The sequence below is a fragment of the Seriola dumerili genome, unplaced genomic scaffold (assembly GCF_002260705.1).
Source record: "Seriola dumerili isolate Sdu_G_001 unplaced genomic scaffold, Sdu_1.0 BDQW01000110.1, whole genome shotgun sequence".
Lineage (NCBI taxonomy): Eukaryota > Metazoa > Chordata > Actinopteri > Carangiformes > Carangidae > Seriola > Seriola dumerili.
Window position 1 is genome coordinate 1,706,985 of NW_019174365.1, and position 24,289 is coordinate 1,731,273.

The 24,289-nt window shown below is 41.1% G+C and overlaps 1 protein-coding gene across 1 annotated transcript in view; it reads right to left on the reverse strand.

The window, feature by feature from the left end:
- Positions 1 to 9,514: 9,514 nt before the first annotated feature.
- The window catches only part of adgrb2 (adhesion G protein-coupled receptor B2), a 209,161-nt gene continuing 194,386 nt past the window's right edge, over positions 9,515 to 24,289 (reverse strand). Inside the window, exons 32-33 of the mRNA XM_022746950.1 lie at positions 24,019 to 24,132; positions 9,515 to 10,511 (exon numbers count right to left, since the gene is read on the reverse strand). Coding sequence (XP_022602671.1) covers positions 10,335 to 10,511; positions 24,019 to 24,132 — 291 coding nt within the window. The 3' untranslated portion in view covers positions 9,515 to 10,334. The remainder of the gene's footprint in view (positions 10,512 to 24,018; positions 24,133 to 24,289) is intronic.

Below are 24,289 nucleotides of genomic sequence, written 5' to 3' on the forward strand. Positions count from 1 at the left end.
TGCGAAAAAACAAACGAAAAACAAAAAGAAATTCAAATAAAAAAATGTTTTTCTGCCATACAGCCATACAGTAAGACATCTGAGGCTCCATTAATAGGGAAAACACAAGTACAGAGCTCAGGACATTTGTTAGAAAATAGCTCTGAATCTTATAGCGAGACTAATAATTTTTCTGAAAAGTGTCAGCAGCGGCCTCTGCTGCCACAAGTGGTAATCACGGGACGCCCGGTGCGTTTAATTCTGTTTTTATCTGAGCGATGAAGGTTACTGTCCGAGTATAACGGGAGGGAAAGAACCATTTAACCAGACGTTGACATAATACTGGAGGATAAAGAAAACATGTCTTTGAGTGAGGTGAGAAAACCTTTTGTTTTACTGTTGTGACATGACTTGTCTGATCTGATTACTGTGACCAAAAACATCTGAACCTAAAAAATACTGATGGCTTGTACATATCTAGAGAGTGGCTGTGGGCAACAGGGATGCAGCTGGCAAGAATGTGCAGTTACTGTTAGAGGTGATACTAGACTGAGACATGGTTTGTGTAACAGTCACCCTCCTTACATTGCAGCAGTGAATCACAGACAAACATTATGAACAGAGAAATATAACCCCCACCCAAAACTGCCATTTCAACATTGTAACCAATGCATAGCAAACTCAATGATGAGCTGCCAAGGTTGAGTCTCTGCATCTTCTTTCCATTGTGTTATTGTTGGACCAAGATTTATTCTTGTCTTACACCTCCATTTCCTTTTTTCGGCGTGTTGACCCTCTGCTGATCTTACTCTTTTCTTATACGTAAAGCTCAGCGCTCTGGTGGATGTTGCATTTCCTTCAACATAATCGTTATTGTCACCTTCCCTCTTGTTCTTTTCACATGCTTCAGTCACAACACTCACATATAGTACACTGTTTACACACTACACTCATAGGCGTAGCGCTTGAATTCCGACAGGGTAGTAGTGTAGTAGTGTAGTGAAATGTCCAGCGTTACCACAATCAATTTTTGACTTTTGAATGCACTGTTCAGGTACTTATAGTGCACTGCATGTCGCAGTACTTGTCAGTGTGAATGCACTTACTGTATGCAAGTGTGAATATGGAAGTACACAAATTCAGACAAAAAGAATTAAATGCATGATTACCAAACACAGCCATACTGAACCACATTAGAAAACAGTGAATATAGCAGCTTGAACAAAAGTTACGGTAGGTTTTTCTTTATGAGAAAGAAGGTACTTTTTCTACATTTAAATGTAACATAATCTTGCTTTAACTCTGAAATCAGCAATTGCCTCTGTTTATGTATAGGTAAACAACAAGGTACACCATCAAAGTAAGACAGCATTTCAAGTTTTTATGCTAAGCTAGGCTAAATATACGGCACATAACTGCAGATATGTACAATCTGTCAACCTCACTCTCAGAATGAAAGCAAGTGTTTTGCAATGTATTTCCCAAATGCTATGCTTCTCCTTTAAGAACCACTCCTTGGCTCTCAGTCAAATGAATGTCAGGACACCTAGGCCCAGCAGAGCAACCAACTCCAACACACACACCAGCACACACAACTGAAAAAGATGACTAAAGTGCATGTGGGAGGCATGGAGGTGTGTGCCCTCATTTGGACTCCTCACTAGTGACCGCTATTGGACAGTCGGAGTTCGAGAGGCCGGCTTGGCTGTCTCATTACCCCTGCAAGCAGACGTGTGTGGGGGCACATCACGACTCCTCACCTCCCTGTCCCTGTCAGCGTATCTCCCACACCCTGTCCTCTGACAAACAGCCTGGAGGAATCCGCCTGCACAGTGTCCTTCTCTGTTCTTTTCTTGGTTTTTCTTGCCTTCCGGTAAGATTTGAGAGGGCTAAGTCGTTGTTAAACATCTACTTCTCATTGTATCTGCGGGTCTCTCTGCATGTGAGAGAGGCTGTGGTGGATTGCATTAGCCTAAGCCTACCAGTAAATTATGCCAGTGTTTCGAGAAGCCCTTGGCAGTGTGGAGAGGCAATTCATTCTGGCTAAATGTAGGCTGCCATGATATGTGAAGAGTGCTTTGTGGAGAGAGCTTGGTGGAGCCAAAAGAAGCTTCAATGAGTCTTTTACCTCAGCTCTGAATAAATCACCCTCAAAGTGTCAAAGACCACTTGTGTTTTATCCTGGCCTGTATGATGAGGACTGAGACACTCAATGGATTAGCAAGGCCAGAATTTGGATGAGGGACAGCAAGGGCATTTCACATGGACAGCCATCTAACACCTTTGTGGAAAGGCAGTCTCAAAGGAGCAGTCTGGCTGTGCCATCAGCGCCAAAGAACGGAGCCAAAACTGAAATATTGGCATCGCGAAGCATTCAGGGATCTGATCCATAACAGCACAGATGAGAGTAAGCTGTTCCGTCAAACATCAGAAAAAGAGATGTCTCATGGCGTTGTCCAAGAGGGTTGTGAATGGCTTTAACTTGGTTTAGAAGTTTAAAAGGACTCTGTTTAGATTGTGATCTTCTACTTTGCATTGTGTCCTCAAGAAAAACTTTCTTCAGCGCTCCAATCCACGACGGCCTTGTCCACTCCATCCTCCCTTCTCATCTGTCAGTCTGCTCTTCTCTCAGTGTCCACCCTGAGCAGCATGGCACCTGAGCCTGTGGGACAAAACCATCTGTCAGCCAGCGAGGAGGGACAGTGAGACATGCTACAACCGTTAGAGCAATGGATTTCTCCTCTGTCCTCGCACGCCCAGCGCACTTTCACCTCTCTGCGGCGTCAAAGTGAGACATGTAATTCCACTCACAGGTTGCTGCAATGCCGAATTCCCAAGCTAGCACACATTCCTCTATGTTCCAAGGGTGTTTTTCTTTTCTTCTCTCTACAATTTGTTTTGTTTGTTTTTTTGATTTTGCTTGTCAATCTCATTCGTTCTCACTCTCCCTCTCCCATTGGTCTCGCTTGACACATCTAACTTACTGCATACTTCAAATAGCCGGGGGCCTTGTCCATCAGTCACTATTTTTTTTTGCTGTTGTTTGTTTGTTTTCCACTGCTTTTGTTTCTAAATTGTATTAAAATAACAATAGGTGATCAAATTTTTCTTCTGACAGCAGAAACAATGTAATAGTAAAGCTATGCCTTGCTTAAGAAAGCTTTTTGGTGTTTCTCACCAAAATGCATCGGGTGATTCTTTGAGGCTTAACAAACAAAGCTTTTGAATACATTTCTGTCTCCGTAAAGCATTTGCAACGCTGAGGGTTTTGAATATTTAAAACCCTGCATTGTTTACTGTAAACTCTCATATAAAAGCTGGTATTCAACTAAAATCCGGGGGAGTGGCCCAGCTTGAATAAATACAGGCCAGTCACTAATAAAGGCTGGGTAAAAAAACAAAAACAATGAAGGAATTACTCGCAGCCTGCTACAATAGCTCACATGGTAAATTAAGTGTGATGTACTTTTCCACAGCACTAATTCCATCAGTACAACAACAGACTTGTGTTATACTCATTGCTCTGATGTTCTTATGTTTCATACTCTAATTAGTTACAGTTGTTTCTCCTTTGGCGTACACCTGATCGATGTTAAAATGGCGTCATTCAAATTCAACACTTCCTGATGTTCTTTGACATTAAAAGCCAGTAATTAGAGTGCTTCCTGTAGTGATGGAATTAGTGCTGTGGAAATTTTTACTGAAGTTATCAAGACAACAGGTAAACACAGAGGACATTTTGAGTTTGCATCAACTGGAGAACAGAAATAAAAAAGAAGAAATAAAGTCCTGTCCTTGTCTTTGTAATATAAATCTGACCCAAATAAAGGTCTGGTTTTCTACTGATGGTGGTAAATAAAGGCCCTGTCATTATTCGAGAATTTGCAGTACTTCCCTTTTTTGTGAACTAGCATGAAACAAGCTGCAGGAATGTGTGTGGCTTCACCTGGGGGGGTTCGCGTGTGAGGCAAAAAAAAAAAGTACTCTTGGACCCCACCAATACCTGCATGAATGTGTCCCTTTAAGTACACTGCACACAGCACTCTACATAATGCAGTTCTCTTTGTGTGCCTTATCTACCAGAATACACAATACAAACAACAATAAAGGTCTAAACAAATCATTAGGTAATGATGCAGGACATACCTGAGTTGTGCTTCACGGGAAGTTGAATTACCAAAAACAATTGACACAGTTAAACTGGAATTTTCCCACAGTTAGTAATCCATTATACAATCTGATACATTAATATCATATACATAATCCTGCTGTTTTGCAGGGCTCAGTAGTACAGCCCATGCTTGTTTGTTTAGGGGCGGATGTCACAGTACTGGTGATCCTTCTGTGCAGTGATCCCTGGGAATAACAAAACAAAACAACACAGCAATAACTGCTTGTTCCAGAAGCTGCAGCCAAAACACACACACACAAAAAAAATTGTTGAGTTGTGGATTATCAGTTTGACTATGCATGAAAAGCCTAATGCTTTTTGTTCCTGCTGCGTCACTATTCAAACCACACACTGGAACACTATTGCTCTATTGTGTAACTCATCTATATTAAACTCTCAGGACTTGCTGTTCTGAGCACTAAAACACGCTAATCTCCCAGGGCTGTCAGCAGCACACAGTAGCGTGTCCTGTCTATATTGTAAATATCAAGCGAAAGGCAGTGCTGACAAAAGGTTCCTGGTGGACACAGCCTCAGTCAAGTTGAAATTTGTTATATCTTCTTTCAGCTCATGTCTGTCCACTCTTTACTTTGTCTCCCTGTGTTATTTGTCAGCAGGGTCTCTCCTAGGGTCACTTGTGACACACCAGTACCGCAACTTAATTACCCGCAAACCTGAGGGAAAAATAACCAAGAGGCACTCTAATCACTGTGATGCTACTGCCAGAAGTAATGTGGAAGTCCCTTCCTTGCTTTTACTCTGTCACCATGCATTTCATCCTTGGGGCTGGCTTTTCTATTTTCTTCCTCCTCTGACCTCTCTCTCATCCCTCTCACTCCCTTGAGAAAGTTCCAGTTGGTGGCCTTTCTCCAGGGTGACTGATGGCAGCTCCATGGGCAGACTCATCCACACTTAATTACCCACAAGCCCCTTGGAGGGCAAATGTAGAATAACTGAGGCATGCGCACTGTGCAGCCCCCTTTTGTTCCTTCATCGCAGCACCACTGACTGGACTATTAAAACCCATCCACACCCATCCTATTTTCACCATATTACATAACAAAACCATTTTTGGGAAATTCCACTCTGGAAGAGGATTGTTATTAGCATAAATATCGCTCAAAGTTTATACATTTTTAATGAAATAATCACTTTGAGTTGACATTTCCCCCTTTGGTTATTCCAATGCAACATAACTTCAAACCCACAGAACTGTTCCTCTTACATTTTCAGACAGACCAGCGGGGCCTCTGATTGGTCACAGTTAAGCTTCAATGCCTCTGGGTAACAGAGTTTGTCATGCCCAATACCCAGAGTGATATTATGAAAACATGGGATTGTGAGTACACTGCAAATCAAGAGCCCAGTCGTTCTCATCCACAGATGCCCTTGAAGCTGCGCATATGCACATATGAGACACTGAGATCAATTTGAAAATTTATTTTCATATAAAAAGACACTATGAAAACATTAGAGGACTACTTTGTACAATCTTATGTATAAAAAGAACAAAAATGAGGGAGAAAAGGAAAGGGAGGGTTTGTCAGAAATAAATCAACTGGAATGTTGGATGGTTGTAGCAGTCGGTTAACACCTAAGCATCAAAGGCTGAAGGGGTGGAGGTGAAAGTTAACATAGAAGTTGGCTTCCACATGGAATAAACTTGCAGGTTTGCTTATCAGTGTTTCATATATTTTTTTCTGAGCTTGGCAGGCATCTAACAGAAGAAGAAAACATAGCTGAAATACCCTGACCAGCTGACCAGCATCATCTCATGTTAGTCACATCAGCGTTTCTCGTAGCAAACAAGATGCAAGATGATCCTTAGTAGTGGTGGCACCTTTGAATAATCAGTCAAACATCTCTATCTCAGTCAGTTGAGCAGCATCTCACTTACCGTTCTTGAGGATGAAAAGAAAAAATCCAGTCTCTTGTTGAGCCTGAAAACTCAATGAGGACTGAGAGAAAAATGACAAAATATGGAAAATCTCACTGATAAGACGTAACAAAATCTTAGAGTGGATTCTTTCTTTCTTACTTACTTTCTTTCTTTCTTTCTGCAAGTTACCATGGGAACAAGGCTTTATGGAGATTCATCTAGACATTTCTCTCTAAAATGTTCAGTTTTACAAATAAAAAAAATCTAATTTGTCTGTGTCAAGGTCAAATCTGTTTCATTTGTTTTTTTTCTGTGATAGAGTAACACCCATTTATTGAGATTGTGTAGCTGACGGAGTGCTGCTTTTTTTCTGTTTGGACACACTGTATGGTAGATTTGGATCCTGAGCTTCACAGAAGGTCAGGTGAATGTGACCTTAACTGGGCAACTTGAGGCCGAACCTGTCTCGCTCCCCTGGGGGGAGGCGAGCTGTACGTTTGCCTATCAGCTGATTAGCTTGAAAGGTTAGAAGGGCCCCACTCTTGTCTCGCCATCTGCGCTGCGCTGCACTACTACCACATTAGGGATCTTTAAACAGATGGTTTGAGGGCTGCATTGGAAAATGTCAGGACAAATCGCCATCCCTGGATAATTACTGTTTTGAGCACTCCCCCTTCTTAATCTGCACCTCTAGCTTTCTCTATATATATTTTTGGATCTTTTTCCTTGGAGACCATTTTCTCTCACACATGCTAAATTGTCTCTCATCTCTTTCTACAGAGAGCTGCTTTGACCATGGAAAGAAAAGTAATAGAACCATAAAAGTTACAATGTACATATGTTCTTACATACTTTTCAAAGGAAGTATTGGACACTGTTGGACCTTCAATTTCTCTAATCATAGATAACAGTCTTGCAAATCAAACTGTCCTGTCCTGTTTTAAAGAATGCAATCTTGTATTAAAAAGTCTAACCTTGACAAAGCAGAACTAAATCATTTCTGTCCAATCTCCAAACTCCAATTCCTATCCAAAGTTCTAGAGAAAGTTGTCTACACACAGCTTCTGTCTCATTTAGACTCCAATCAGGCCTCGGTTTCAGATGACCACTGCTGTCTTTAGATCAGATTAGATCTGGTCAATGTACTAAATGTGCTGTTTTAATTCTGTCACACTGCAGCACATGTGGACACGGTTGATCATTGTCTTAATTTTTTTTATTTTTTCGGGCTTTTTGTGCCTTTTTATTGATAGTGCAGTAGATACAGGAAATGGGGAAGGAGAGAGAGGGGGAATGACATGCAGCTAAGGGCTGTCCGATGCGGGACTCGAACCGGGGCCAACTGCAGCGAGGACTGTAGCCTCTACACATGGGGTGGATGCTCATCCAACTGAGCTACTCGACGCCCCTCTTTTAAACTGTCCTAAGGATCAGGTTGGCATCCAACTCAAGTTGTTGGCCTCCTACTTAACATACAGGTCCTCTGTTAAGATTTGAACCTTCTCGTTCACTACTGCCACAATCACATGTGGAGTACCTCAAGGTTCCATTTTAGGGCCCATTTTATTTGCTTGGTCTATGCTCTCTTTAGGCTCTATATTCCCTAAACACGTTTCCTTTCACTGGTATGCTGATGAAACAAAAATATACTTTCCATTGAATCTAGGGGATTCTGACTCTATCACATCCATCCTTATTTGCCACCAGGATGTGAACTTCTTCAGTTGAATGACAACCAGACAGAAGTGACAAGTGTTTTTGGTCCCCCCAACACCACAAGAAGTATAGCTATCCACTCAGGGCCAATGACATCAAACTTTCATGCCCATGCCAGGAATCTTGGTGTCATCTCTGACTTTGCATGGACATTTGACAAACAGATCAACTCTGTGGTAAAAGGCTACTATCTTCAGCACTGCTAAACTGAAGTCCATCCCCTCTCTCAACAATATGAGGACTGTTACCATTGCATTGATCTACTCAAGGCTGATTATTGCAACTCATTGTACCTGGGTATTTGTCAGTCCTCTTTGTCTTGCCTGCAGCTGAAGCAGAATGCTGCAGCGAGACTCCTAACTGGTACCAGATAAAGAGACTGCATTACACCAGTACTAGCATCCCTCCATTGGCTCTACCTGTCAAAAACAGGATTGGATTCAAGGTTATTTTATTTGTTTTTAAAGCCAAGGGGTGGCACCCCTGAGCATTTCAGTACTCCTCTGGCCATACTACAATTCTAGATCCTAAGGAGAATTGTTTTTAATTGTTCCCTGATTGGGGCTAGTGGGTGAGGGAGATCACACCTTTGCAGTGGCAGCTCCAGAGCTTTGGAATAGCCTTTTGTCTTCTTCAATCAAATGTTATGTGATCTTTTATTCTGTTTTCTATTTTACATTTTTGCACATATTTTGATATTGACTTGTATTTCATCATTGGCATTCATTGTTGTTATTCGTGCCTTTTCTATTACTTGTGCCTTTTTACTTTTGATGCCTAAAATTTGTACAGCACCTTGGTCAACTGGTTGTTTTAAACCTGCGATATAAATAAATTTGATTTGATTTGTATTTGTGGTGTGTGGAGGGCTGATTTGCTAATGTAGCAACAGCAGGAAACTGGTAGTCCTCTTGTAGTGACTGAAGTACGGATGTAGAATGTCAAGTAGAAAGCATCACTATTGGCTTTTTTTTTTTTTCCTCTTCAGTGTGTCAAGTCACCTTGTTGCCTTATGTGTGACTTTCTTTCTTTCTGTTTCGCTCTCTCTTTCTAACAGCTGCTGCGCTCACAAGTGCAGGATACAATCATACAGAGAGGGATCCATGTGAACGAGGAATTATACAACTGGCTTCACTGCTAAAATCAAGATTTCATGCCTCCTGGGAGGGTGGGCAGAACGAGCAGAACAGAGGAGGAGAGAAGTGAAGGAGGTGGTAGAAGAAAGCAGAGGAAGTCATGTGTGATTTTAAATTGTTGGTAAAAGAAGAAAAAGAGTTAGCCCGTTGAACTGATCAATAGTTCACTGTAAGCCATACATTTTTGACGCTGAGAGATGCTAAACAGAGCTAACGCGGATTCCATTTGGGCTGAAAATGACTGAGATATTATCTTTTTCTGGCATCACTATGATTGGTGATGGCTGAAATGGATTCAGATGCAGCAATCTTTAAAGGCCTTTTATCTCCAAGCAGTAGGGGAAAAAAAGAATCTGCATGACAATAACTATCCTTCTTTTCCCTCATGGGTAAATGACACGCAGAGCATATTACCTCAGAAAGCAAGCTCACATTTATGTGCTGTGTGTGTCCTAAATCATTTTTTTTTAAGTTCCACATGGGTTAATCCTGACAGGAAATGAAAAAAAGAGAAAAAACAATGAAGAAAAAAAACCAAACAAACCAGTCTGAAAATAAATCATTTCTTCTTCAACAGTTAAACCATAGAACACAACTCAGTTGGAAGTTATTTGTTTCAGTCGTATTATTTTTTCATTAAAAGTTTCAAACCATAGGGGAGGACATTCTTTAAACTAAAGCATAGAAAATACACACAAAAAAGGGGGGAATACGATGTTGACACAGAGGATGTGAGAGGAATGGATGGATGGGATTGTTGAACTGGAACCTGAAAAAAGCAGAGAGGATGGCACATATCAATGAGCAGCTCTTTCCCATCCCCTATCCATCCAAAATGATGAAAAGAAAAAGAAAAAGAAAAAGAAAAAAAAGGAAAGACTGAGAGATTGAATGCTGTCGTCATCCATTAGAAGGGAAAAGGAAATAAATGAAAGCAGGGTGCCTAGGGGGGAGCTACCAGTGTGAGAAACCTCAGTGAGATTTTTTTCCCCTTGCTATAAAAAGAACTGAACGGTGCAGAAATATTCTTCTTTTTCTTTTTTACCCCCCAAATCATCAAACAATTGACAGAGATTTTCTTTTTTCTCCAGAATAAAATCAAGACATTTTTCTCAGAAATAAGTTTTCATAGGTTTTTTTTTAAGTTCATTTAAAAATTTCTCTCAATCACAGACGTGTCAAGCCCCTGTTCTTTCTTTTCAATAGTCTTTGTGAAAATATAGAGTAGAACAGTCTTCTTTCCATGTCTGTCCACTGCAGAAGTAAACAAATACAGTATGGGATCCGACAGAGCACATTGCAGGAGACGGGGAGCAGTGTGTGTGAGATCTTTGCCAAAAATCATGTACTTATGTATAGCTTTTCAGAAGTTCAGTATCTCTGTGTGCATCTGTACTGTATCTCAGCATGAGAGTGTGTGTATTCAAGTGAGTGTGTGTACATCTGCGTGTCTTCACACTTCAGTCTGGAAGTCTCCCTCAGATGAGTCGGGTGTGTTAGCAGAGGAGGAGTCCCAGTTCTTATTGTGCAGCTCCATTCGATCCTTCTGCTCCCCAGGCACGATGGACAGCTCGGGAGTCATGGTCTTGAAGCTGTCCCAGGAGCTCTGGTCCTCCGGGGTTGACTTGTCCTGATGGAGAAGAAGGACAAGGAAAAGGGGCCATGTAAGGAAAGGTTAGCTGCAACCTGAGGCGCCACATGGAATTGGAAATCAGGGTCCAAAGTGCCTTTAGGGCGTGTCCATATCCACTTTAGCTAATTTAATGGTGGAAAAAACGATTGCTGTGCCAGGCGCATGGTTCAAAAGGGTTGTACTACCTTGATAATGCATTTTAAGCAACATGAGCTCTGGACTGGAAAATGACAATTGTGACTGTCTGAAAGACACTTGCGTAATGCTTGGTGCCGAATTGCGAAGTTTTGTGTAAGATAAAGCCCGAAGTCTCAGTTAAAGTTAAATTCTTGTTTCAAATAAGATGGGTGGTATTTTCATGGTTTTGGACATCATTTTAATCTGAATTGATGAGTGTAGCAACATTACACAACAGGTACACAAACAGTTATATTAGACAATCACACTGTGTTTAAATAAATCACCAGGTTAGCTAAATTTATTTGGAGGACAAAAGGAAGATTAGTTGCAGTATTACCTGAATTATCTGTTCTCAACATTCCTCCTATTTTACATACCAACTCCCAGATTAACAATTGGGCAAATCCGGACACTAACCAAGGGCAACAAAGGTCCTAGATTACCTGTGCAGCAAGTACTGTGGTAATTCAACTGACTGTAAACTTGTGTTTGAATATGCATTAAAGCACAAAACTAAACTAAAACTAAATTGGTAAGGGCATTTTTCCTTTACTTATTCCATCATTATTACCTTTATCATACAATTTTGCATGTTTTTGATGCAGATTTCAGTATCTTCAAGGAATAGCTCATGCTTGAGAAACACGCTTATTTGCTGTCTGGTGGAGTTACATGAAGAGATTCATAACTCTCTGTCCATTAAATATAAAGCTGGTTAGAAAACAACTAAAATTACCCTCCAGCACCTCTAAAACTCGATAATTACCACATTATATCTCTTATCTGAAGTGTAAAAATGACAATTTGCCATTTTATGAGCAGCTATATGTTGGACTCCTTCTTGGAAGGCAGGTAGTTCAGTTTTTCTATAGATTAAAGAAACAGCGGACTGACTCTCAAGAAAGCATGTTTGTTGTTATACTAAAATGCACAGGTGATATTCTTAAATAACTTTGCTTCCAATCAAAATTTTAACCAAACAAAATTGGGGAAGTGCGATGATGGGGAACCAGGGGCCCACAGTTAACACTTGCCCTGGGTCCCCGTGGTGGGTCAATACAACCCTGATTTCATGTTTCCAATTTGACCTATCATACTCACAGCAGTTATGTGCACACACACCCTTCCCGTGCGATGGATTATTACAAACATTTTGGCCTTGAAATAAATGGGTTGAGATAATCAGACTAAACTGTTGGCTTGTTTGCAACCTGTGTGATTATCTGGCTGCTCATGATTGTTGCCATGTCAGGCAAGATTGTTTCAGCAATCGAATTTGGAGAGCACAGTTTTATCATAATAGGTAGAAATCAATTCCAGCACTATGAAATAAGACTCAAGTTGTAATAATTAAAAAAAAAAAAAGCAGCACCTGGAAACCACAGTTTTGACCTGTGTGCAGATTTGGAGATGGATTCATCAAATATACACTCACAGAAGCTGAATTTGATCTTATGTCTCTAACCTTTGCAAATGTCAACATACACACAGAGAGGCTCACCACTCAGTGCCATTTCTTACAAGTTATTTAACCTCACAAATACTAAACAGCAACACCATACCTACCTGCCCTTCAAGACACCTCTCCATTTTTCTATCTTCTAAAAAATCTGTGCTATTATTTAGAGAAATGATACCTGCCCTCTTTCATCTCCCACCTCTCCCAATCAGTAACTTTTCAATTAAAAGCATGAACCCTGCTAGACCTGGGTCTGTGATTGCTGCATGTGGTCCGCAGTTGTGCCCACCATGCATGTAAAATACATGTTGGGGGATTAGCTTCAAAACAGAATCAGAGGTAGCATTATGCATCAGATAAGGGCCATTATTCAAATCAGACTCGTTATCTCGTGGAGATAATGATTTCACAGATACGAGCTGGGAAAAGACATGAGGGATTGCCAGCCCAGATGAGTCTTGGTGGAGCAAAACATAGAAAGACAAAAAAAAAAAAAGAAAAAGAAAAAAAGAAAAGACAGACTACTCGTGATGATTTCCACAGACATGATGGACCCAGCTGCAGCAGAGCTTTTGGACTTCGTGAAGCTTGAATATTCATGCTCCAAATGAACATTCAGAAGATGAATATTCGCAGAATTTTCAGCACCGTATCCTAAGATAAATGCTTTGTAAAGTGGATTTGAGAGCAAATTCTGTGATGTCCTTCACCCACATTCATCAATGTTCCTGTTTGTACATACTGCATGTAATCCATTAGAGGAGAGAGCGCTACTGTATATGCTCCTAAGATCTACCTCAGAACAACTCAGCTCTTTCATTCAGCTTCTGTCATTTTGTTTTCTCTACACTTTTGCCCCACAATCCCGCCTTCCTGTCTTTTTTTACCTCCTTGTCAATAGTACTCACGTGTAATTCACTTTGAGCCTTTCACACCCTCAAACCCTGTCTATCTGAGACGAACGCGCGCGCACACACACACACACACACACGGTTCATTCATTGATCTGCAGTAGCACAGCACTGCCTTCCCCTCTTGCAGTGTGATGGTCGTCGCCCAAGCGCTAGGGGGCAATATCTGCCTGATTATCATTCTCCCTGCGTCACAGCCTGACAGTTGGTAAAATGAATACAAAAGGCATAATCTGGGAGCCAATTTGCATGCTAAATGCTGGCGAAGGAACATTTTGTAATGCAGGAGTGTGGGTAATGCTGCAGTTAAGCCCAACTTTATCCCTGGGAGACTAGGCTAACGCGATTGTGCTGCTACTGCGTGTCTATCCATTCCCTTTCGCCATCTCTTGCCTGCCTCTATTCCCTCCTTGCCCCAAAGCCCCATCTCATCCCTCTCTCTCTCTCTCTTTGCCAGAAACCCCTCTACTTACACTCGACGAGTTCTTTTCACCTCCGGCAGACGAAATGCTCCATCGCTTTTCCCTCTGTGGTGATGAAATGGGAGGGAGAAGACAAGGAGGAGGGAGGGTAACGAGAGACAGAGAGAGAGATAGAGAGAGGGAAAGAAAGAAAGAGAAGAAGGGGGGGGGGTCACAGTCACTGACAACTCTGCCCTGAAACAACAGCATTGTTCCCACACCTTCAGCAGGTGAACAGGCAGTCGTTGCTTTGTGCTCACACTTTACCCTTTCTCTCTCTCTCTCTCTCTTTGTCTCCATCTCTCAATCCCCTCTCACCAGCTCTCTCATGAGAGAACATAACACGTGTACACACTGACAACACGCATACACGAACAGAAACAGTGCGGCATGGTTATACACACATTATCGAGCTATGTTGAAACAGGTGTTTTTTTTGTTTTGTTTTTAACATCCTGACCTGTGAAAGCTGAAGAGGAAAACTGAGGAAGCAAAGGCAAGGGCGGAGGAAAAAGATTTCTACATGCTAGGCACGACTAATAGCAACTACGTCTAATAAAAGGATAAAAGAAAAGGACAGCATGTGGGCGTAAAGTAAGCTGATTCTAAAAGCCGTAACAGTGACTCTACTGTGCAGTGCTGGAGGCTTTACAGCTCATGTTTTGTAAATAATGTTGAAAGAGGATAACTAATCTGGTTATAAGTGCATGGAGACGCTATCTACACTATCTCCATTATTGATTTTATACTGTTTTGTGTTAACACGTTAAATAGTGAACGCTAGGTAATAAAGTGGACATTGCTGACGCTGTACGTTCTGCCTCCGATTTAAACACATAATCCTAACTTCCCCTGCTGTACTTCTGCAGTGTTATCAGTCGTTCTTTTTATGTCCCTGTCTTCCTCACGATGGGTGGTCCGGAGTTTGTTTTTGTTCACAACATGCACTGCTGTTCAGAAGTAACAAGTATTTTCCTACTGGGCTGGTCAGCGTGGGAGCTGGTGATGAATCCAGCAACAGCAGTGCAAAAAAAAAAAGAAGAAAAGAAGTAAATACAAATCTCACAGTGTTTGGTATTGCAGTTCCTTTGGTAGTTATGTTGACTGGCCAGCAGCTCAATACATTTGTGTGTGTGTGTGTGCGCGCGCGCTCGTGGGTGTCATTAGGGGATTGGTGTGAGTGCTCATGTCATTTGTACTTTCTGAATCCCAGTCTACCTAAAGTCTGGGCCCAGCTTGATTCCCTACAGTGGCCCTTACAAGTCGGGTAATATTGACCAGTCAGTATGGCTTTTTTTTTTTATCTTGGCTTGAAGTTGTTGTTGTAAAGAAGTTCCTGCAACACACGAGTTTTATGCTCTTATTTCACTTCTTTCTCTCTGTTAAAAGAAGCAGACGAGACTGCACATCATTCTGTCTTGGAGAGCTGTTTATGAAAGTGTTTGGGAGTGTGTCTTTATATGTGTGCTCAGAGAGAGACAGAAAAACAAATCCTTCACTGTTGATATATAAGATTTAAGATTCAGATTCACCCACTCGGAGATTAAAACCATTTCTATGTCTTAGCAGATTGCCTCAGGGTGTCTTGATTTACTGTCATGTGTGATGTGCTCATTACTTAGCTTAGACTACATTTATTGACGATTTAAATACATTTGGCAGCTGCGTCAGTGGTGGGATGTAACTAGGTACATTTACTCAGTTACTATACTTAAACACACATTATTCAGAACTTTTTACTCCGCCACATTAATCTGTCAGGTTTAGTTTCTACTTTACATGTTAACATTCCCATTCTAAACATAAGATCAGTTTATGCACTATGATGCATACCTTATCGTACCGTATAAAGTAGTACCTCCATCTCCACCAGCTACAACAGTAAAATGTTACTAAAACATCAGTGCATCCATAATTACAATCCAATAACATTAGATATACAGTAATAACATAACAGTATTTAAAGTATTTAAGTGACATTTTCAAAGCAGGACTTGTAGTATTCTTATATTGCAATATTACTGCTTTTACTTAAATAAAAGATTTAATTATAGTTTCTCCAAAAGCTGCATAAACAAAACAAATAGATATCTGGAAATAAGGACTAATCTACTTTATTTATTAATAGTTTCTTTTGCTCTACTTTACTCGTTTCCTGATGGCAAATTATGTCTTCTATTTTTTCCTCTATCATATTTGCTCTTGACTGACTTTTATACCACATAAAAAAGTCAAATATATCAAGGTTGGGCGACAGGATGAGCGTTATCAACTACCTGCAATAGGCTGAACTTATGGCAATTTATGACACAGTTTTTTTTCTGGCCAGTTTAAATCACCATAATGAGTACCTTTATATTTCTGCCTCATCAACCTTCAAAGTGTCAAATGTGGTTAAATAATTCATCTCTAAAAGCACAGCTTGTACACCAACACTGGTTGTGTTGGAACCTGCAGTATGGATTATAATTGACTGATATCATACCTGATCAGTGTCAACCAGTTTAACAAGTTACCTACAGTACTCCACTGTGGCTTTTTAGGAGGCATCATAGGAGTACTATATTATATATATTATAATACCTTTGTAGGCATTGCAGGAGTAAATAGAGGAACAGTCGCCAATTGGAAATTTTTGCCTATAACTGCCCAGCAATACAAGTTGCAGGCAAGCTACTCTAGGTTCTGAGAGACGATGCTGCAAGCATGACAAAGCTAAATAAAGAAAAACAGTTTGTAGGGATTCAGTGGGAAGGTACACACTAGAAAAAAAAAGATGCTACTGCACAAACATCTAAAGCCTTCTCAGGATGCCTCTGCAACAGTGTTGGTGGATGTGGCCCACTCTCTGCCACTCAGAGCCCCACTCATTTGGACCGTGGAATGGAAATTGTGTCTGGATGTGGGTAAGTAATGTGGCAGGCTGTCTGTGAGAGATGATGGGGAGGACAGGTGGTTGCGGGTAAGTGGGTTAACTTTACCTTTGTTGACTTGGATGCCCATGGTTCTGTTGACTGTCTGGCTACATTCAAACTGGGACATGACAACAAGCATGCAACACAAGGCCCAGTCAGCCAACAAAGGACATAAAACAGGAAACACACAAACAAAACAACAACAACAACAAAAAAACAAATCAATAAAAAATGTAGCAGTAAGGCAAAGAAAAGACATACAGTGAGTGTGAGTGTGAGGCCCACATGAAACTTAAATCACATTTATACATGAAGAAAATGAAAGTAACATCAAACAATGCAGGAGTAGACTGAGTGGATACCAGAACATTTCTGTGACTTTACAGCTGTCAGTGAACCAGAACTGGAGTATTTCAAGGTTTCTGTGCGTTTGTTTATTTGTATGATTATATCATCAAGATAATGATAGAATCCAGATTGCCAAATCAACACCAGTGTCATTTATTAGGCGGCACAAAAATAGACTAACTGGCCATGGCAGTCTTTAGCACCATTTACCCTTTAGCTGGGAAGGAAACTGTGTCACAAGTAATAAGGCCCTTCAAAGGAGCCAAATCTGGAGAATGTAGGGCAAATAAATTCCATTAGTGCAACACATTGCAAACAAACGAGCAATCAGACACACAGGCTTGGTTCGCCGCTGTCTGGGCCGGCGCAGTGCAGCGCAATGCAATCCAAGGCCAGTGTTCCTATAGTGAAAACTGTTCCAGCTAGCGGATTCGGCCCTTTTCACCTCCCTTTAATTGGCCCAAGGACACTAAATGAGCTAAATTAGTATTGTGCCTGTTGGTGCACGAAGCCAGTGTTGGGCTTGTTCCGCCTGGGCTAACCGTCCCCTCATTAGGAGCCACTGATAGAGCCAGTGTGCTAAAGCTACACTTCGCCAGCCCTCAGTTTTCATGGGCAATTTATGTGGAAGGATGAAAACAGTTGATGAGTTTATACTTGGCTCGGAGATGGGGGCAAGGAAATAATTAAAAACAAGCTAATGAGAGGAATTAATTATTCAATTAATGCCTCAAACGTGCCACCGAGGGCTCAGTTTAGAGGGAGAAATGGGAAAAGGAGGGAGACAGCAAGAGAGAAAATGTCAAGCCGGGAGGATGAATAGAGGGGAGAATGAGATATGAAGAGGAAGAAGAGAGGAGGACTTGCTTTATTGCTGGAATGTGAAATTGAAGCCCCTTAGCTTAATGCCAGCAAATTGACTATCAAGACCTATGGGGTTTGCAAGTGCAGGCAAATTGCCCTCACTGAATCAACAAAAATTGGGTCTTTGTCATTTAAAATTATACATCTTCATTTTACATGAAACATCCTCAAAGCATACACATTACCTTTCCTAAACTTCCTGGCCTGAAAACATTGTGAGAATGTCAATAACAGACACTAATGTTAACTGAGGATGCATAAAGAGAGCACCCTAGGTCGCACCTCTCTTTTATGGGGCAGGCTAATGGAAGAATCCTCTTAGACTATGCCACAATATATTTCCATATGTGGCCTAGTAGACTAGGATTCCATTGTAGAACTTACACACATGCCTACAGCCATTTAGATTGAATTGCAAATACATCTTTCATAATCGGAAATTTGTTCGCTGTCCCCGCTCTGATCTAGCATGAGTGAAATCACAACAAAGTAGGGTACTTGTTTCCTTTGTCTTTTTCTCCATCCCACTGCGTTCAGCATAACTCCTCACTGTCTATCTGGAGAGGGAAGTCAAGCACGCTTCATTTAATCAAGAACACAGCAGACGATGGGATGGAAATATATCCCATTTGAGAGCTAAAAAATGCATCAGCCAGGCCATTATGCAGTGCAAACTCTCTCTCTCAAACATACACACACACACACACCGTCCATCCCACACACAGAGAGGCAAGACACTGCATCATTGGGCACCGCATGCAAATTTGTGTTATGACCTTCTGAACCCTGTGGAGAGGATAGAAAACGATGGGCTAGTTCCACTATGACAGAGGCCGAGAAGCTCAACATTAGTGCAGACACTAATGCTAAAACATACTGCATTGCATACACACTGCATCCACTCTGTCTTTCAGTAACCCCACTGACTCCATTTGTATCATGTCTCCATTATGGGAGACACAATGAAAATGGATTCCATTCCTCTGCTAGCCATATGGTCCCTGTCAGCGCATGCACTATACTTAAAACAGAAAAGGATTTGAATTGGTTTTTGTCATTAAAATTAATGTGAAGCCCACTTTCTATCCACTTATGTATATTGAGTAAAGTATATTATATATAATATAACACTACAAATATTATCCTCAACTATATGTGTGTATGTATATATATTAAAAGCATTTGATTCAAGGTCAGCCACTCTCAACAAAGCAAAACATTAGCTAAGAAGTTAACATTATTGCACCGTGACCTCTGTAGCTCTGGTATCTGGTTGCTATACATCTTTCTGCATTAAAAATACGAACAGAAGCAGGAGAGATATATGTTGTGTCACAGCCTGGAAGTGACCTTTCTTAGTCATAGTTTAGCAGTGTGGAGTAGAATTTAAAGGTCATACATATGTTAACAAAAACACAAAAATAACAACAGAGTATGTAACAGGGCAACATGTACATTTATTTATTTTCAGTCTGCATCCCCCTTCGTTTCCATCTATTCAGTGTAATATTGAGTTATTACTTAACAGCCACTAGCTATCAGTGTGGGAAATATTACCAGTTACCGGGCAACATAGAGTTAACAAGTGTGAGGGGCTGGTATGGAGAGGAGGAGGAAAGACAAGAAAAGCATGAAATTGAGAGATTGAGGTATGTGGATTCTATCTGTGTGGCACATGTAATGCCCAAGACCACTTTAAGCCTATTGCACTTACACAGAAAATTGGATAAGATGAACAGTTAAAAAAAAAGGTGTGGGACATTTTCTGATATCCACTCATCTCCTCAACATGGCCAACACAGAGATCCTACCTTTCCACAGAAGTAAAAGGGATCAGGTCTCTTCTGACCCCATAAGCCTTTGTCATATTTCTGAGAGTCTCTCATCAGCACCCATACAAAGTGGATAGTGTCTGGTCATTTTCAGTGCCAATGAGCTAGTTTATGAACAGAATATCATGGTTTATGAGGTGATTAGAAATCGGTTTGGATGGGTCATTGTCTTTATGAATTGATTTATCACTCGGTTAGGATGTTTACATCATAAGGTTTAACTCAGGCACTGAAATGGACATAGAGATTATGTGGATTGTCACAGCACACTGAGTGTGCGACAGTAATGAAAACACAAACCAAAACAGCAAAACAACAGCAAAAAAGTCCCCATGTTTTATCATTGAAGATAAATCGTTTCCTGCATCTGACCTCCTTACAAATCCACCTCTCTGGTTATAGTGAGTCCAGATTGTATATTTCAATATGAATTTGTACAGGAGTTGATGGAGGAGGCGGTGGCTAGCATTCATTATATGAATGCTGAAGAACATGGGGTATAAACTGTGATGCACCAAACTTTTACACCACTAGGGGATCATCTACCATTAAGGCTCATCAAATACAGTCACTTTACTACTACTTTACAGTGCTGACAGGAAGTAGATAAATAGCTACATGGAGTAAACGGATAGTTTGACACTGTTTGTGTATACTCTTAAAACAGTTGGCTTTTTGAGGTTGCATGTGTAGATAATGCTAAACTGAAGCACCATGCTCTGAACTGACTGTTCGCTAAGCTCCACCCCCGAGTTACCTTTCAAGCTTTTCACACTAATTCACACAGCACATACACAGTTCACAATAACAGCAGCAGATTTACCACCTAAATTCTTTTTTTTTTTTTTTTTTTTTGAAACAATGGCTCCTTGATTTCAAATAGAGGTAGACAAAAGCAGGTTTTTCATTTTCAGTTGGTAAACGTCAACTCAGCTAGCTAGGTAGCATTAAGGTTAGATAGATTTAAATCGCTTGGGCTAAATTTTTTATGTTTTTGCTAACTTGTTTTTAAAATGGTAATCTACAAAGAAGGGTCTTAAACTATGCACTTGATGTCTACATACATACATGATATGATGAAAGATTAAAGCTAAAAACTGCATGTCCCAGGCAAATTGTCAGGATCCTCAGCATCTGGTATGTACTGCTATTGTTAGCCTAAACCCTGATAGCATTCTGGACCAGGTTTCAGTACAAAGTAACACACAGTGAAAGTGGTAGTCATGAACAAGGCTCTTTTTTTAATCTAACTTCTACTCCGCAAACTAATGATATGCTCCTTGGCACAGTTATGCTCTGTTACTGTACACACTAAGCTAGCTAACTCTACATAACTAACGATAGCACCTTAAGTTTCACTCTTTTGTTTTTGGTTTTGGAAAAAACTTTACATACTGTAAACACAGAGCATAACTTACAACAGCCGCACACACCCTGCTTCAGTTTGTGGAGAAATCCAAAGCTTGACAGGCCTGCCATGGCTAGTTACACATGTTAAACTATGACTGCACAATCACTGTTTGCGGGAGGGGTTTAACCAACAGTCAATTACATATAAAGTGTACATTATTGCTGCATGAAAACACAGCTGAAGAACAAACAGTGGCAAACTATGGGATACACATACAGTGACATGTAGCACATCAACTCATCGGCCTGCGTTAGAGTGAGTTAGAGGGGCTCTACTGCACAAGGTTTATGTGGGGTTTAGTATGTCTTACGTTGACTTTCTTTGTAAACGAGGGACGTTCTGCGCACTAGCGACGGCTCAGTGTTGTGCCTCGGTGGAGGGGGAGGGGGAACCTGTGGTGGATGAACACCCGCCACGGTGGTTAGAAAGGTTTTCAGGGTGTTTAGGGTGTGGGTTAAAATACTGTTTAGGCATTTTAAAGGAGAGAGAGAGAGGCCTGAAAAAGTCAGGGGGGTAAATGAGGTTTTGCGGCATCATTGCTTGAGGTAGATGACTCATCATTAGGCAGGTAAGCGGGAGTGAAGGTTTTCCTTCTACTAGTATTGCTCGGACCAGGCCAACCTCTGTCATCATTTAAAGGTGAGGTGCTCAATAGTGCCTGTCCTTAAGTGACTAAGTCAATTGGCCATGTGAAGTTAAGGGTTATCAGCTTCCACAGTACTTTGGGTGTCCATCCATGAGAAGATATCCTTGTGAAATGCAATTAGGTTTGCTATTAAATCACAGCACTCATGTAATATATGTGAAAATCCGTGTCAGTGTCTGTCATATGGCATAGAAAGGAGGTTATTAAAGTTATTATGAAACGATTATATCATTACTCATGCAGTAATTGTCTCCTACACACGGTTTATGTGCTTCAAACACAGGCATTACAACACACTGATCTCAAACATAAAAATAAACACACAAACAAAAAGGAAAAAGTGGACACACACGCACAATCATATGCCTACACACAGGCCTTCAGCCACATGTAGGCACTCTAATATGTGAGTGTATGGAAGCGCACACCCACCCACACACACACGCACACACACACGTGCATGCACACACACACACACACACACACACACACACACACACACACACACACACACACACACACACACACACACACCCTTCTCATCTCCATAATTACTGTATAGTCAGCATGTCTGTGTCTGGGGGTGACTCTCAAAGTGAGATGTTGACAACAGCCGAGCTGAACTCAAGCTGGGTCCTGTCAAAGGCCCGACACTGATAGCATTATCCGTGTAATTATTCACAGTTAAGTGAACTGCCTACTTACTTTTAACATAATAGATTTGGATGAGTAAGCCATATCTATGCTGCCTTTTCATTTCATAACTTATGTGACGTCACTAGCCCAGAGGATATATGCATTCCAATTTGTCTTAATTGGTTTAAATACAGCCTATCCATTATTTGTGGCTGGCCTTTCATTTCTTTTACATTTGGGCATAATCTCAAAACACACCTGAGCTCCCTCTGAGGCACATTAGCATGCTGCAGCGCAACTGTTAAGAACCACAGACTTCTAATATATGGCTCATGCCTTTGCAAGCAGCCTGCCATTTTTCTTCTCTGCCATAAAATATTTGCTTGGCATTAATGAATGGGGAGTCAGCCAATGCTTCTGAAAATCTTGATCAAGACGTTGAGCAAATAAGGAGTGAAGGAAAAGGCCAGTCTGGCATTGGGAAATGGCAGAATGTTTGTGTGTGTGTGTGTGTGTGTGTGTCTGTCTGTGTGTCTGTGTGTGTGTGTGTGGCTACATGGCAAGGGGAATATGAGAGATGTCAGGCTGGCTTCTGTTCCTCTACTGGCGGTGTAAATTAGATGTGAACCAGCGTGCCGCCGATGCCAGGGGAAAGTACACCTATCAAGGCTGACTAACTCATCATGGCTCTTCGCACTGAAGCTCTGCAGATGAGGATGAGTGCGAGTGTGAGAGAGTGTGTGTGTGTGTGCGTTTAAAGTTTAATGAAACTGGCCCTCTGAAGGTCAGTGCAGAGCAAGCAGGGACTCTTTCGTCTGCTGCTAATGGTGTATTAATGATTCAAAGATGTGTCTGCGTCTCGTGTGCACAGGTGCCCACCCAAGCACCCCACTGACACACACACACACACACACACACACACACACACACACACACACACAGACCTACTATAACCACCAACACAGTCACACATACACATGAAAAACAGTCACATACAGTACATAAACAATGAATCCATTAAACAGACATATTAAGCAGTGTGACAGGCAAAGACAAAACACTTGTGGGTATAGACGTGGTGGGGTTTTTTTTCTTTTCAACAGCGCATTGAGGTGAGGTGAGAAATAGTTTCACAGGTATTAAATTGCTGAATTTGGATTTCATTAACAGGCTGAGATTGATTATCCTTCAGCTAACAGCTCATGTGATCAACTTTTTTGACAGGTATTTAATAAGGCACCAAACTGCGAGTAAGAATGAATTAAGCTTACGCCAATTACATCACACATAAAAAGGGGATTTACAGTAAATAAGCAGAAATAGAATGCGCCTCCAAAGCTGTATTTATGAGGTAGTTATTGTTCAGTTCTCCATGGACGAGATAATAAGTACAACAGTGAATTAATCAAATGGTAAAGAAAATATATAAAGTATTCGCATTACATTCAAGTTCCCTTGTTAGAGCAAACAATGTTTTCACATTTTGAAGGCAGCGCTTTGGCTGGAAAAAAAATACACCATAATGAATACAACCACTTTCAAAAGTACCTCATGTTTGTAAATGACTGGGAGCTATGCTCAGAATTTTTATGACTATAATTGTCTGAAAGCTGCATGTAAATATAAATGCAGTGTCGCTGATAATATTTACCCAGTGCTGACCACATTCTGTGAAGCATATTACTTTAGTTTTGGATCTGCGCAGAAGTCAATGTTTGCATTCTTTAGTCAATCCTTTTGTGTTAACGGGGTGGGGTTTTCAGGTTGTGACAAAGTGTGAAGGGGAGTGGAGGTGCACAGGTACAGTGGGTGCCCATCCCGCTTTTGGGCAATGGTCTTACCTTGAATGTGGACATGGCTGCGTCCCTGCTATACCTGTCTATGGTGTGGAACTTGGACGAGTGGTTGAGCTCATGGTACAGCTCAGAATGTCTTTTGCGAGTGTGCATCACTTTCTGGAAGGGAAGAAAGGAAGGGACAGCAAAAATGAACCAAATAGAAACAAAAAAAAAAAAAGCAAAAGGAAGGTGGGGCCAATATATGGGCAGGCAGGGGAATGGTAATGGGTAAAAGGCTGAGGGACTGCAGTGATGCCAGCCATGAAAGAGGTTA